The sequence below is a fragment of the Apteryx rowi genome, unplaced genomic scaffold (assembly GCF_003343035.1).
Source record: "Apteryx rowi isolate R43461 unplaced genomic scaffold, aptRow1 scaffold_279, whole genome shotgun sequence".
NCBI classification, from domain to species: domain Eukaryota; kingdom Metazoa; phylum Chordata; class Aves; order Apterygiformes; family Apterygidae; genus Apteryx; species Apteryx rowi.
The window spans coordinates 283,748-299,756 of NW_020449185.1; the positions used below are offsets into that span (position 1 = coordinate 283,748).

Genomic DNA, 16,009 nt, shown 5'->3' on the forward strand with positions numbered 1-16,009 from the left:
ATATGCCAATCGACTGAGGCAGCACTTTCCTTATCGGCTGTGGGATTGGCTGTGTGATAAATAAATGAGCAAGTTGTCTTTAACTAAAATCCAACAACTCCACGCATGTGTGGGGAGAGGGGGTCAACCAAGCATTGAGTAGCGGCACCACATTGCCCTGTCCCTGGCTGTTTCCTATAACTGCAGTGTCTGGCTGCTTACGTTTTCCTGGGCCCCTTTGTCTCTGGGGAAGGGAGTGGGGAGCTCTCACACCTGGAGGAGTTGGAGGGTCAGATTGAAATATGCTCAGGTTTGCTGCCCGCGGGTCAGACACCTCACACGTCAGGGGCTCCTATTTCCCCGCAGGGATTCCAGTAGACTGTTTTGGTTTCTTTACCAAGAGGGAGGAGGTTTGGTGGGCAAGAGGGGAAGGGGTTTGGGAGGGCAAAGACAGTCAAAATTCACCATACGATAGTTAGAGAAATCTTCATAGAGGTCCATCTGCCTGCTTGTCTCTTTCTCTCTCTTTCACTCTCTCTCTCTTTCACTCTTTCACTCTTTCTCTGCAGGACGTACACTGTTGTAGGGCTAAAGGTCTCCTTTTGTCAGGCTGAGGTCAAGTCCCTGGTTGGTGGAGGGCAGCCCTTCATACAGGCCTGTCCACGGCATATTGGCAAGGGCTCAGGTTGGAAGCTGCTGTCTGCACTGCCGGGTAGGTGAAGTTAGCGTGCTGCTTTGCCTTCAGCCTCAGGCTGGCCAGGCTGGAGTTGCATGTGTCCCTGTACATGTAGGGGCTGGCCGTCGAGGCGTAAGGACAGGCACTGGATGAAACGGCAGAGTTGAGGCTTGGGCTGTTCAGGTTGTTGATGTTTCCCAGGTTGTTGAGGCTGGAGCCTGGTACTCCGGTCACTGCTGAAGGGACCATGGAAGAAGGCATGGTCATGGAGGCGATGGAGCTGGGTGGGGAGAACATGGGCTGGGAGGAGAGAGGACTGACATTCATGGAGTTGAAGAAGGGGAAGCTCTTGGCTGAGAGGGGGCTGGTGGCGAGCCCCTTGGTGGCCCAGTTGTTGTAGGAATAGCTAGAATACATGTCATCGTAAGGCTGCATCAGTCCGTTGAACTGGGCTCCAAAGCTGTTCTTGCACAGTTCGGCCTGCTGATTCCTCTCCCGTTTCCTCCACTTAGCTCTGCGATTTTTAAACCAGACCTGCAAGTGAAAGAGAAGGGAGGAGGGAGGGAATCATTCTGGGTTATCGCTTGGAGCAGGCTTTGCCTCAGTCTCTTGGCCCAGCAAGGCAGAGAGCAGTGAAGAGCCTGGAGCTGCTTCCAGGGAGCTGGTCAATAGGGAGAGTGAGCATCAGGAATGGCTGGCAGTGTCACATCTGGGCTGCAGAGTCATCTCCTGGGGAGAATCATCACCTAGATCTAAACCCAAGCACTGCTACTCACAATACACAGAATAATCCTACAGTATTTGAGGCCATCTAATGGGTAATGCTCATGACTTACTGCGGGCACTCAGTCCTATCTGCTGCATAGATGTTGATGCCTGAGGCCAGTGGTACTGGCCTTATGGAAGTGGCACATTCAGCAACCTCCTTCCAGAGCCCTTTCTGGTCTCTGCTGTAGCTCTGACTCATGCAAGCTGTAGCTACGGTGGGTCCATTTGGCATAAACTGATGCAGGAGACCAAGGAGTGACTGAGGTCTGACCAAGAACCTGGCCTGTGTTTGCTTCCCCCGCCGCTTCTGTGGGAGGGTGTCCTTCTGATAGTGGGGTGAGATGATCGCTGAGGGCATTATGTTTTAAATGATGCAGCCAAAGCCCCAAGAGCTTTTATGTCTGAAGCCTGTTTCTCAGTTGCTACTGAAGGGCAGGAAACCTGTATCTGTGTCCCGGCACAGGCCAGAGCTAACAGAGACAGCCTTTGAGACCTCCAAGACCTGCCTTCTGACCTATCTCACTTAATAAACAAATGCCCTTTACATGAGGAAAAGGAAAGAAATACTTGCTGTATTTCCAAGTGACCACAGCCCAGGAGGAGGCATTGGGGTTGTGCGCCTCGCATGCAAGGCATTTGGGGGATGTGATTTGAAAGCTGCCAAGCTGCAGAAAATCAACTCTCTTGTTTGACTTCATCTCGGCTTGGTGGGGGAGGGACATCTAGCAGGAAAATCTGTTAGTGTTAAAGGAGCTTGAATAATACAACTTCCTGGAGCATGGAAGCTGCTAGAAGGCTATTCATGGTGCTGCTAGCTTGTATTTCTAGTAGCGAAGAAGCTCCCGTTCCAGCTGGAGCCCTGCCACGCGAGGCTTGTGACTGCACTGTGGTTCAGGATACCCCAAAGAGTGCCCACACTAACAAGGCTAAGGCTGGGGGATGTGGGCACAGCAGGGCAGGTTTGTATCACAGCCAGTTTCCACTCCACAAGCTCAGGTTGTGTTAAAGGACAGGGAAGGTGAGAGGGCTGCAGTCCTACCCGGACTCGCGCCTCCGTCAGGTTGGTCCAGACTGCTATCTCCTCCCTGGTGCTCATGTCTGGGTAGCGGTTTCTCTGGAAAGTGGCTTCCAGCTCCTGGAGCTGCTGGCTGGTGAAGTGAGTCCTCTGCCTCCGCTGTTTCTTCTTAAGAGAGCCGTCCTCGGCGTTGGAGTCGTCCGTCTGGTTTTGCTGGGACTTCTCTGTGTCTGCGCAAGGAACACAAAGACAGGAGAAATCCCCTGGGTTAGCTCTGGGGCTTGGATGTATTCAGTGGGACCTGTCCTTGGGGTAACCAGCGTGTGCTCTGTAAGGCCTCCTCCTGCTGCGATCGCTGGCAGTGCTGCTGGACCGGGGGAAGGCTCCCGTCCCCCTTCCTCGCTAGCCATGCGAGCGGGCATCTGCCTCGCATCAAAACATGCTTCCCCCGACACAGTGCAGCTTGCCCTGGTTTGACTCGTGTAACAGATATGAAAGTCCAAGTGGACAAACTCTGATTTTCATTTACTGCAGTTAAGCTGCTCCCTAATGCTCCTGAATTCAGTTGATATCAACCCAGTTTAAACCATTGGGATGGTTATTTCTTTTGTTTTGGGTATTTTTGTGTTTTCCTGCACCATTTGTTCGATATCAGTTCTAAATTGAACTCTCTTAGCTAGGTAGGGATTTTTGTCTAGAAAAGCCTCCAGATCAGGATGAAAGGGGAAGAGGGAAAAGGACAGAGAAGGTAGTCAGTGTGGGTCACAGATGTGAAGTGGGAGTTCGCATCACTTAACCCATCCTTGAAAAATATCCCAAGGCTTTGCGTGATCATGGCAGAACTTACCTAGGCTGGCTATTTCCAACTGTGCTTATATCTTTCTGTCTGAGGGTCCTCTTAGAAAACTTGAAAGGAAATTATCATTTAAGACACAACAGAAAGTTCAAATAGTGGGGTTTTTTGTTTGTTTGTTTTAACTGATTGTGATCAAAGGGTTTGAATGGGCAGAGAAGTGAAGTGGGAAGTCAAATTGCCAATGGTAGCAAGTTGAAGCTCTTAAAATGCAAGCTGGAGAAGCACGAATTTTTAGCCTCATCCCCCACTCCCTCATACCTTGTTACTTAGGTGCACTTTTTTTTTTTTTTAAGTAGGGCAAGGAAGATGTTTTGGCCTCTCCTAGATCTACCACAACCACAATGTATTCCAGCATCTCTCTATCTTTTCACCCCTGCCCTCCTCCTCATTTGGAGATTCCTCTCCTAGAGGAAATGTCTTTTGTTTCATTACTCCTTCAGTGAACACCTTGAAATTTTCTCCAGTGTTTGCACTGCTATCTAACTGAAAAGTTAAACATCACCTCATCAGCATGCCCTGCTGGTCATTAAGCCCAAGCCTCTACGCATCTGCCTGTGCCGAGCTCTGCGCTGCCCCTGCTGCAGCGCTGCCGCTGCGGAGGTCAGCAAAGTCGGGTGCTTCTCCGTGCTGCAGCCCCTCCTGGGGTGCCATTACCTTCTGAACTGGGGCAGAGTGTGAATAAAACTTTTTTTTCCTTCATCAAGACAGAACATCACAACGTAGTCACTCAGGCAATGAATGGAGGACTGAGAGTAACAGAGCACAGGGACGATAACAAGAGCTTGTGTTTAAAAGATCTGCTGCTGGGGCCAAGACAAAAGTTACCACAGAAGAAAACTATTCCAGTGAAAAGAAAGCAATTCTGATGTCCAACTTCTCCTCCCATTGATCTAGCAGCATAGTAAGATAGATTCAACTGAAAATCAATTTTTCAATGCAGGGGGGAGGTGTTCTTCTCTAGTGGGAAATATTCAACTAAGCTAAGTAGACATTATTGCAAACAATTGCCAAATTGGTGCATTTGGGAGGAGGAAGTTTTAGGAAAACTAGAATTGCTCTGCTGAGATTCAGATGCAAGTGGTTTTTTTTTTTTGGGGGGGGGGGGGTTGTTTGTTTGTTTTTGGTAAAGTGGAAGCTGGTTTTAAAAGACTTCAAAGTCCAGAAAAATCCTAATGCAGAAGCTACCTTATAGAGCCCCTTAGAAAGCAGGGATACAAAAAAACAGGAACCTGGAACATGGCTGGGTGAAAAAAGAGGTTCTTCAAGACAAATGGATGTGCTTTGGAAATAGTAAGTCCTATAAAAGCCAGCTGGAGGAAACAGGGCATAACAGAGTCTGAAAAGCACCTGAGCCCGGCAGGGAAGTGGCGCTGCTGCAGGGCAATGCTGCACCCAACAGCAGAGAGTTTTCTCGTGCAGCCAAGCCCTTGGAGACGCTCCTGTCCCAAGAAGCTGGTGCTGTTACCAGCCACTACACAACTCCTGTGGCAGCGAGTTAATTCAGAAACCTCCCCATGCCACTCCTGGGAAAACCCTCCTTTCCTCTGCACCCGCCCTCCCCCTGATGGGAGCGTGCCAGAGTCATGGAGAACATTTGCAGGAGAGACACCTGCTTTTCGTGGAGGTAAACCTGGCCATAAGTCTGAAGAAATTTGTTTCTGAGTGTACGCACCGCACAGGCAGAAGCAAAGTGGAGATCCGATATGCTCCTCACCAGCCGCCTCCGCTTCTGTGGCACATTTGACGCTGTCTACCAGCAGACAGCAGGAAAACTAATGCAAAGAGAGCTAGCTGGCTATTCAAACCACTCTGAGACCACTGGAGAGGCCTCTACCATGTGTTGGCTCACAGCAGCAGGACTCAAGCTGGCAGTGGTGAGCAGGAAGGCGCTACCTCCCATTACTAACGCCAGGACTGAGCTAGTCTTTCCATTGGTCTTGTAATAGCATGAGAATTTGGGCGCACTTAAAACAAAAGAAGCCACGGGACCCAAGATGTAGACAAGTTGAGACTGGCTGCAGTCTTATGGTGCTCTCATTGCTACCATGAGCATCCTCATATGGGGATCCCAATTTCAGCAGAACTCTTGGAAGCATGGTCTTAATGTGTTGTTGTTTTTTTTTCTGGTGGTTATTGCTATGGAGATAGATCTGACTTCTACAGCTCGATGCCCTAAGCCAGTGGTGAAAGAGGGAGATTCCTGCGTTATCCATATAACACAGATTATCCATATAAAACAGATTAAAAGGGAGTGATGCCACCACATCTGAGTTAGTTATTAGGAATGATTCAGTACAGATGGACAAACACACTGAATGTTGTCCCTTCATCTGCTAAGTCTGGGTTAATTAAGTCCCTGATGTATACATGGGAGACAAAGGTGGATTTCCAAAGGGGCTGCTGCCAGAACTGAAGCACTGTGCCCTAGTTGGGAGCTTCTGCTCAGAACTGCCCTTCCTTGTGCAGGAAGAAGTTATACCAAACAGGGAACGAGAATGGAGTAAAGGTAATACATCTTGGTGGAAGAACTAACCAAGTATCTAGCTTCACTATTCATCTTCTCCATACCTTCTGGGGTAGGACTTTTCCCTAAATCTTATGAAGCCCAAGCAGATCTGGGAATCCTGACTTTGACTCTGGAAAAATTTCTGTAACTACACACCTTACTGACACTCTTACTGTCATCTCTGTTTCTGCACCTACTACCTTCGGCTCTTCCTGAACGCTGCTTACAGGGAACATCTTCTTCATTTCTGCTTCTTTTTTAGACATTCACTAAGCAGGAATGAAGTTGCAGAGCTTTGACATTAAGTCGGGTACAAAATCATGGTGGCATGGGGGAACAAGAGACCCTGTGGAAATGAAGGATGTTGTATGCTGTCCTGAATTCACGCCAAGTAGCAGAATAGGAGGTGAGGCAGGGCGGTTCCTTATCTCCTCCCTTCCTGCCCTCTTCTCTAGCTCTCCTCCTGATCTGCGCTGCCTGATGGAGCTAACAGAAGGGGGTGTTACAAACTGCCCAATGCAATCAGAGGTCACTAAGGATCTCTGCGAGCTGAGCCCAGACAAGCAAGGTTTATGCTCTATTCCGAAGGGTCTCTCCTTCTGCAGATGAAGGAAGGGGAGCCAAGGAAAAGTAGGGCCGCTTTTTCTGAGAAAGGCAAGAAGTTCCAGAAAGGCAGCCCTGCCCTGTCCAGGCAGCCCTCAGTGGCGCGCTCTCTGCTCTTGCTGATATTGGTGGCATGTGCCCTGCTTGTGTGGATGCTGCCTGCCTCTCTGGATGTCAATACGCAAGCTGACAGCCTTTGCGTGCAGGTAACGCTGGCGAACAGCCACCTCCCAGGCCAATTTTATTCTTAGACTATTTAAGACAGTGGGGAGTGACGTACCCAGGCAGCAAGCATTTATTGTCAACCTAAAATAGGTTGTGGAATATATCTCGTGCACGTTCGCCCCCTCAATGAAACTACTGTAGTCATAGCTGGAATTAGCTGTTCAGGCCGCATGGAAAAAAAGTCAGCACCTAAATTGGCAGTTCTGTGCAATGACATGGTGGGCTCGATAGGGAAGGCCACTTGAATTGAGATGAATGTCGTGCATCCAAAACAGCTGACTAGGAGCCACCAAGCTTGGGAATTTGCCCAACTAAGGTACACATGCAGTGGGGAATTCAGCTGGTGAATTCTCTGACCGTAGCTATCCCAGTTTATCCCCTTTAGGGTACTTATTCCAGGGAATTTTAATCTGCATCATTTTGCTCATTAGCTTTTGCATGTGGGTGAGCCTGGAGGCTTTACACGGGGAGCAGCAGGCTGTCCCCACCGCTTGCCTTTGCTTGCGCTGGCACTAGCGGGTGGCTTGCAAACAAGAGCTCGCATTGCCCTGTTGCGTCCAGAGTGAGGGCACAGAGCAGGCATAGAACAGATGCAAACGCTAGAGAAACTCATATCATTTGGTAGCTAATTTCTGAGCAGATGTGAATGGTGATGTTTCTTCTTCAGAGCCTGACAAGGAGGTTTGGGGGTTTGTTTAGTCTTGCAGGATCAGCCATAGGTACCTCCTTGGCACAGGAGCAACCTGCTGCCCGCTGCGAAGCCTTGCACTGAGGCACAAGCGACCAGACTTTTTCAGTTAAAGCTGGGGCAAAATAATATTTCTTCTCCAACCTTCTTCCTGACTGAATCTGGAAATTTCAGCCAGAGGCAAACTCAACCTAAGCAGTTTAAACAGAGTTTTAAAAGGGGTGGAGGGGTGGGGTGGAGGGCAAGGTTTATAAATAAATGTAGCCTTCCCTGCCTTGGCTGGGATTTTTTGTGTTGCAAGGAGAGCTCTCCTGCTCCAGGAGTCCCGGTTTAGGTGAATAAAATAAAATCTTGGTTGGGCAGTGACCCGGACTTACCTGGCTCCTAGCTTTGCCACTTGCTGTGGGGTGTAGCTGTGCCCTCCGTGAGCGGCAGCAGGGAACCTGGCCCCGGCAGCCAGTGCAGGGCCATGGGGGCTTTGCTGGGACCCCACGCAGGTGGCTTCCTGCAGCCACAGCTGGGCCACCTCTGTTGCTGCTTGTTCTTCTCCTGTCCCTCTACCAGAGAGGAGCAAGGGGACAGGACAGGTACAGCTCTTGCCTCTGGACATGTTTTGTTACTGGAACAAGCTGTGCCCACTGTGGTGAGCCACGCTGGCTCATGTGCCTGCTGAAGCTCAGCGTGCCACTGGGAGCATCGTGGCCAGCTCCCACGAGCCACCAGCTACTTGGGTCCACCTGCGAGGGCAGGCTGGGGTCCCTCGTGTGTCAGGAGGCTGTGTTGCTTGAGGAGGTGTGGAAGAGCAGCCTCTTCTTTGTAGGGGAAAAAGCTTAAATTTGGATTGAAAAATCCAAACTTGGAGCAAGGAACTCTTCCTTACAGTATTTTCTATAGAGCACCAAAGGACCCAGGCTCCACTGTGAGCGAAAGGCCTTCTCTGTGTTGGTACCCAGGGCCTTGAGTCTCTCTGAACGGGTGTCCTGATCCTGCCAACTTTGCAAACTACCCCTTCTGCAACACAGCAACTGCATCCAAACCGAACGCCTGGTCAGTACGCACAGCTTGCACGGAGCCAGCCCCAGCCTCCCCAGCGGGGGAAGGAGAGGGTCTCTGTGACCTGGCACTCACCACTGTGGTCCTGCCCTTTGCAGCTGTGCTCGTGTTGGGGGGTCCCAGAGTCGGAGAGAGACAAGGCCGGGCTGCGAGCCTCCGAGTCTGCCAGCAGGTTGAAATCCATGAGGCAGGAATGGGTGGCGGAGGAGGTAGAATCTGAAAAAGCAACCACAGGGTGATTAGGGAGATGAATCTGCGTTGGTGACCTCTTCCCACCCCTTCTGGGAGGGACTTGCCAACCCTTGAGGAAAGGTCTAGGAAAAGCAAAGGCTCCCCGTGTGATCCTTGGACCCCTCTGAGTTTCCTGGCTGGAAAATGGACATGCCAGGCTTTCTGCTTAGCCTCCCTATAAATCAAATATCATCTAGTGGCACTTCTATTTGCAGCCTTCAGAGAAAGAGCCTCCAATTTATAGGTGACATTCAGACTGAAATAGCAACACTGTGAGCATGCTGTGTAACAGAGATCTGAGGAAGTAGTTCTGGGCCAGCCAAGTGCTGTTAGCACCTTCTCCAGACATCCCGCTCTCCCCATCTTCCCTGCTGCACCTTCCCTCTCCTTTCTCCTCCACTTCTCAACAAGCTGGTCAAGTACGGCTAATGCTTAACACACACAGGCAGTCCAGAGACTGCAAACACAGACACCTGAAAGAAAACCACTCCTGTCCCTGGCAGTAACAGGGAGGTATGCCTGCATGTACAGATGGTGCCATGAGTGGAGACCTGGATCCGTGCAAGTGAACACCATTCCCTTCAGGCACAAGGACCATCCGAGCCTGAATTAACACAGGAATCGCATTACACACCCTTGGGTGTCTAGGGACAAGTAAACTTGGCTGAAGCAGCAGCTCCTCACTGAAAACATTCGAGTTGGGAGAGCTGGTGGTGCTGTTCCCTGGATCTGCAGGCACCCTTGGGAGTCCTCTACCACCTTTCTCCATATCTCTCTATCTCAGGATAAATTATTCTTGCCATGTTGTTACTTGGGGGCACCCGTACTCTCTGTTTGTGACTATATTCTTGGGAAGAGCTCAGCTTAGAACTGCTCTATTCAGAGCCATGCTGGAAGTTCAGAGAGGCAGGTGTGAGGCAGGAGGTGTTACCAGCCCCCACGTCCCCTTGGAGAGGTGAACTGGCCCTGTGTTTCCCCTCGGTGTCAGCTCGTGAGCCAACTGCGTGCAGTACGATGTACTGTCATGTATGGAGGCGTGGGTTTAATGGTTTCTGAAAGTTGGCCGGTTTGGGGAGGATCAGTTGGGCATAGCAGTTTCTCAGTCTCCTGTCACCCAAGCTAACATCTCGCCTTTCCCAGCTAGGGAACCTGTCACTCTAAAATGTAGTAGCAGCGGATGCAACGTGTTGAGTGGATTTCGGGCCTCCAGGCCTAGGGCTGCTTGGACCAGGTATTTGGGATTTGCAAATTACAGGTTGAGGTCACTTGTGAAGATTGAGTTCTCATTTTTAAAAGGTTGCATGGCCCCCTCAAATGCATGTGTGTCAGGGACTGAGCCTTCTGAAGGAAGTATTTTTTCTGGACTGCGCTAGTGTTAAACATGTAAACAGGAGATTAATAACATAGCTGATGTACCTCCTTTGGAGATGGATGACAGTGACTAAGAATGTATTTTCAGAGCTGTCTAAAATCTCCTGTCAACTCAAGGAGGACTGCTGCCGAGGACCTTAGCAAAACTGACCCCATACCCACAAAGTGCTTTCAAGGCCATGGTGAGAGGGCAGGAATCCATTTCTAATGATTATCCTTCCCTGGTTTCTGCAGCAGATCTTGCTCACCCCCCCCCCCAGCAGTTTTTTCTCACTTTCTAGTACTCCTTCAACCTCCCCTTCACCTGACCTCCATCCCCTGCCCTTCCCCAGCACCAACAAATCTGTCCCGACACTGGTCTCGGTCAGCTCTCTCCGAAAAGCAGTGTCTAAAGAGTGGACCTGGTTCCAGTTTCCCAGACCTTTGCCTCTCTTCAGGCTTTTCATCTCCTGTTGGAGAGAAGTGGCAGGGGCTCCATATTTGCTGTGAGGCTGGTTTCCATTTCCACCTCATTGCAAGCCTGACCTTTGATGTCTGCAGACTGCGTAAGCTCCTGGCAGCAGCAGGGCACAGCCCTGTTGCTTTTTGCCATGTGTATGTACACGAAGTGATGTGACAGGGGCTGTGTTTTCTTTAATACCTTTGCATGGAGTAGGGGGAGTCCATCTGCTGCTGATATTGCCATGGCTTTTAGCATTACTCTCGGAATTATGCAGAAACGCGCAGTGAATTAATTCCATGGATTAAGTCTTGATTAAGATGTGTGTCACTTTGCTGTCTCAGAATTTATTAAGAGCCCTTCTTGAGGCGGCGGCAGATGGAATTTCTGCCCAATGTTTGTAGATGATAATTTCCCCTCTTCTACAGCCATTTGCATATGATTGCATCTGTCAAGCACAATTTCCTCTCTTCTAGGGCTTGACTCTGTACTGGACCAGATTTAAGGAGGAATTCAGACTCCTGCCTTGCTGTAACTGAAGGACAGTGTCCTCCTGTGCCGGGTCCTGTTTGCTCTGAGGCTCTTTTGCACCTCTTGCATCATTTTCACCTGTGCAAACTAGGTGGAGATGTGAAAACCAGAAGGGGAGTATTTTACAACTGGTTTTATAGGAGAAAATGACAACTTAAGGTACACAACTCAGGGGAATCTGGTCCTGATATTTAAAATGCATGCCCCATCCTGAACTGCATGAGTTAGCAGGTTGATCCGTGTCGGTAGGCACCACATTGTGTGCTTAGCCTGCCCCAGAGATGCAGTGGGGACCTAGATTAAAAGTGGTTTTAAAGTGTGGCCCATATTCAGATTGAAACTAGGACTTATGATTCAGAAGAAATTTGCTTTTTGAACTAAATTTAAAACTAGAAGGATTTCAGAGAGGATATTATATATGTATATATGTAATTATATACGTATTACACATGTTCTATATGGTGGCGTCAAGCAAGGCCTTTTCAGGTCACTGTGAGTATGTTACCAAAGGCCCGATTTTGGTGACAAGTAGATCACAGATGAGTAAAACAAAAGGGAGAAGGGGATCCACTCAGCACCATTATGAAGGTCTGCAGGAAAAGTCTGCAATGAGCTTTGTCCCAGTGTATTTGCCCAAAGACACCCCCATGCCACTGACACAAAAGGCTGTAGGTATTATTCCAGATTATTCAGCCCTTTTGGATTTAATTACAGGAGCTTTCTTCCACATTGGATAGATCTCACTGTAGGCAGAGATGTTAAGAAAGTCAACACTAAATCTTCACAGCATTTCTACCAAGTTGTTTGTCTGTTCTTGGGGAGTTATTGAAATTGGCACCTCTGAAATGTCTCTAGATAACATCAAATTTACCATCTCCTTCATGCTGACCTTCTTTTAATGTAAAAGAAAGGTTTCTTTAGGGACAGCTTCTGTACTAGCAACAGGGAGCCAGGCTTGTTCAGAGCTTTCAATTTTTTTTTAAATTAACCCTGGTTCCTAACCTGCTCTGGCATGTGTAACTCCTTCTGTCTACATACATAACTGCTCCCAAGATAAAGATTCTCAAATCTGTAACAAATAGGCCTCTTCTTTGAGCCACTACCCACATGCACCCTCTCCCAGGCTCCTTTCTGGCAGTGCCGGCGACTGTCTCTGTGGGGACCCACCAGCAGGACAGGGAGCAGCAGTGTGGAAGTTGTCCAGTTTTCCCCATACGGGTGCTGTGATGGGCAGCTGGGAAGAGAGGTGCTCTGGCTCTAGTTTTCTTCTCCTTTCAAATTCAACCCGTTTGTATTCTTGCATCAGTGCCAGACTGTGCAAGCCAGGGTGACCAGGGGCAGGGGGAAAAGGGCACTTCTTCTGCATGAGTCCTAGTCTCCAGGACAAGGGAGGAGAATGACCTTGCTTATTTAAAAAACAAACAAACAAACCAACGAGGGCGAGTCCCCATGACTTCTCTCCTGATTCTCAGTAACGCTCTACTCCATCACCCAGGAGCAAAAATTCCTTTGCTTGTTTTTTTTGGAGGGGTGGAAGGGAAACATAAAAGCTGAATGCAAGCCAAGTAAGGCTAATTATAGTGGTGGCTTTTGTAATGTAGATATTGTCCACTGAGAGCTGCCTTGAGATTGACAAGTGCGTGTTGCTGAATTCCCAGTGCGGGCTGCCAAGCACACCTACAGCTCCTCTTTGACAGGTTTATCTGCAGGCAAGAGGCTGCCTACTTAGTTGCTTGATGTTATCTGGCTTCCCATGGGCATACAGGGGTGCTTCAGCAGGGACCTGAGGTCTGGGATCCCTTGGCAGTGGTGACCCGGGGATGTGAGGAAAGCCCAGCCCGTGGGCTTCCTCCAGGAGACCAGCGTGGGATGCAGAGCTGAGAGCCTCCTCGGGTGCCTCTGGCCAGCGTGGCGGTCCCTGCAGGCTTCGTTTTGGGAAAGCAACAGTGGTCTAGGCTTATCCTTCAAGCTGAAAGGTGCTCTACAATCGGTTTGGGAGGGTTTTCTTTCCCCCCTGCCCCGCTCTGGGGTGAAGGTATGATGTTACATTAGATTTCTTAGGGTCAGAGCTGTCTCTTCCTACTCCCTCAATCCAAAAAATCAAACTGCTGGGAGTAACTAGTTTCCTGATGGAGTTTAACCAGTTGTTTTTCTTCTATCTTAGAAGCCTCCACACTCTCTCATACTCACCTCTCTCCTGTGGGCTGGCTTGCCTTTAGCAGAGATAAACATTTGGGAGTTCAGTTAATTGTACATTTTCAGGAAGATCTGTCTGTCTGTACTTTGGTCTCCAAGAGGGACTGAGCTAAGGTGGAACAGCCCCCACCTTTCCCTCTGCCCCACGTTGAAGAAGGGCCAGGCTGAGATGGTGCCAGTCTCCTCCTGGACGAGAATTTAGTGCTCCCGATCCACGCGTGTGTTTGTCCGTGGGGACAGTGCGTTTGAGCATCTGTGGGCTGGGGTTTTGAGCGCCATGGGGCGCGTGGCACATGAATCACGTAACACAAGAGCCAGGCTTTCCTCGCTGGCCGAGACGTGTGCTGCCTGCTAGGGGCACTTTCCCTGCAGCTAGAAAGCAAAAAGGGTGGGACACACGACCAGAGTTAATCTTCATTTCCTCAAGACTACAGAAATAAGTCTGGGGGAGACCAGGGTCATCTACGGCAAAACCTCTCAGTGTAACTTTAAGTCTCTAATCTTAATGGAATTGCAACAGGAACCAAGAGAGACCATTAATCACTGGAAGATAAACAGCAGCAGCAAACCAGTCACCCGGAGCACAGATCCATTACGGGACATGCGAGTGATCTGCCTGCCTCCAAAACTGCAGGCCGTGCACAGCCCTAGGCTGGCTGAGCAGCACTTCCAGGCGCACTCTCAGAAATGGATCATCAGCCTCCAGCAAGGGCTGAGTCACAGCTTATTATAAACTTTATTTCTCGATTTAGTCCTCGCAGCTCGGCACTAACTCCGAGCTCTGGCACCGGGTGTTTTTGTGGCGCGGGGCGCTGCTTTGAAGCCTGGAGCTTTTTTTCCTGCTGTCAGTAGGAATCGCCCAAGTTCCCTGAGGGCGCTCGGTGTTTTATCGCTGTCAGAGCAAGTTGTTTCAGGCTGCCCCATTGCCGGGCTGGCCGGGCACCTCTCCGCACGCAGAGCAGGTCCGCGAGCACCGTGGGCAGCACTCGGTGCCACGTTAACCACGGTGGCCCGGGCCCTGGCTGCAGCGCTTCCCGCCCTGGGAGCTGCAGGCGCGGGCCGGCTTGCTGGCGAGGGTTTCCCGTCGCTGTTTGCTCCCGTACATGTTCCATGGAGAACTTCCCGATAAGGCGGCTGGGGTGGGAGGGGATGGGGAGATAAGGCGCCGGCGCTGACTTGGCTTGCGATGTAGGTAGAATCACTCGGCTGCTCTGGGAGTCCATTCTTCATCTCAGAAATGATGCTAACAAGCCCGCGTGAGCCAGTGGAGGCAATGAAGCAAAATTCCTTTAAGTGCTTCCAGATCCTCTGACAAGAGGTGCTAGGGAAATGCGCAGCCTCGCGGGACACAGCCTAACGCCTGCTCGAGGGGCCGCGGGCAGCGGCAAGGTGGGAGCAAGCCTCCCGCTTCCCGTGCTTCGACACACGCCCGGGGTTGTGGAGGGGATGGCGGCTGAAACGTCTGCTCCGGGCAGCAGAGGGTCAATAGATCGTTAGTATTACAGAGGATTATCGCAGTGGAAACATCCCAAGGATTGACAGCTCCGTCCCCACGGCTGCAGCAGAAAAGCAGGCAGTGGCATGTGTCCTGTTTGCTTATTCGATGTCCTGCGTTGTGCCCCAGCTCCGGGGCAGAGCCGTGATGTAACCGTGACCCCACGTAATGGATGGGCCTCCCCGGCGTTTCCACCGAGACGGGTGCGTCTGCGGCCCCCAGGCCCCACGGTGGCGGCTCCGCTGACCTAACTGGCAGGGGCGGAGGGGGCCGGGCGCCTGCAGCGGCAGGGCACGGCGCTGTCGCTTGGCTGATTCCAGCGCGAGCCACTTGTGTGACACTGCGCGTCTTTGGCCCCCGACGCTGCTGTTAGCCTACCTGGGTATTTTCTGAAGCAGCGCCCAGAATTTGGAAATGAAGAGCTAATCATAACATAGCGGGAAAGTCTTGTCAGACTTTCCGCAAAGTTGTTTTTTGCTAAACTAAACGTTCATACTTTGTAAAACTTGCACCGTAGATCACGCTGTGTCCGGCTGCGTTTCCTGTAGTCCTTGAACACTCTGCCTCAGCTGGGCTTGCAGCACCTTGACTACGTCAGCCAGGATTGTGATTTTCTTTCTGACAGACTACGCAGCTATATTAATAAAGCTGTGCTTTGTTATGGCTTATTTTGTTTGCTAGGCATCTGGAACAAAATAAACCAGCAAAGGCTCAGTTTGGGCCAGAAAAAAAATGCAATTGCATAAAGTTGCCAGTGTGGTTAAACAGTATCGTGCAGAAGTGCTGTGAGTATAAACCTAGTTTGTGATTATGGGTGCAGAGGGTTAATGGAGGACTGGTCCTCTGGAGGAATTAATTGCTTTGCTTTTAATAAGGGAGAAAAGAGACCGATTTCAGTTAGAAATTCTGCCTGGGCGAATCCCCTAACTGAAACAAAAGACCCACCAAGGCGAGAGCAGGCTCACCCGACCCATCCCTACCGACTCCACTGATCCTGCCTGCCCCTGCCTGCCCGGCAGCCCGGACAGAGCGATCTCAAAGGGACAGCTGGACACCCGCACCTGGCCCAAAGCGTGCACTACTCGCCCAGCAGCGCCGTCCACTTGCGCACGGGCAGCTAGGCCTGGCATCAGCAGGTCTGAGCGCTTTGCTCTATTTATTGGGGTGCCGGTGTGACTTTGTCCAACTATTCCAGCAGCGTGAGGAAGCTGTTCCCGCAGGGGCTGCGTTCCCGGTGGTATTTCTGTGTCTCTCCTCTGTATCGCTGCGGCTATAAAGTTGGCCCATTTTAGGGCAGCTGAGATTGTGAGATCAAGCACGGGAGCTACACAACTCCAGCTGCCGGCCGCGAGTTTTGTATGCAGATGGAGGGCAGCA

The 16,009-nt window shown here is 50.5% G+C and overlaps 1 protein-coding gene across 1 annotated transcript; it reads right to left on the minus strand.

The window, feature by feature from the left end:
* Window positions 1–625: 625 nt before the first annotated feature.
* PITX3 (paired like homeodomain 3) lies at window positions 626–15,759 on the minus strand. Its single transcript, XM_026068731.1, has 4 exons — window positions 15,694–15,759; window positions 8,445–8,585; window positions 2,463–2,668; window positions 626–1,189 (listed from the first exon to the last, which is right to left on the minus strand). Exons 2-4 carry the CDS (start codon window positions 8,551–8,553, stop codon window positions 626–628), a joined length of 879 nt encoding a protein of 292 aa, XP_025924516.1. The 5' UTR covers window positions 8,554–8,585; window positions 15,694–15,759.
* Between the last annotated feature and the right edge of the window lie 250 nt (window positions 15,760–16,009).

Coding starts and splice junctions, on each gene's coding strand:
- PITX3 (XM_026068731.1), bottom strand. CDS start 8,553: ATGGATTTCAACCTGCTGGCAGACTCGGAGGCTCGCAGCCCGGCCTTG. Junction 2,669..8,444: donor CAAAGGGCAGGACCACAGTG/GTGAGTGCCAGG, acceptor TTCCTTGCGCAG/ACACAGAGAAGTCCCAGCAA. Junction 1,190..2,462: donor TGACGGAGGCGCGAGTCCGG/GTAGGACTGCAG, acceptor TTTCACTTGCAG/GTCTGGTTTAAAAATCGCAG.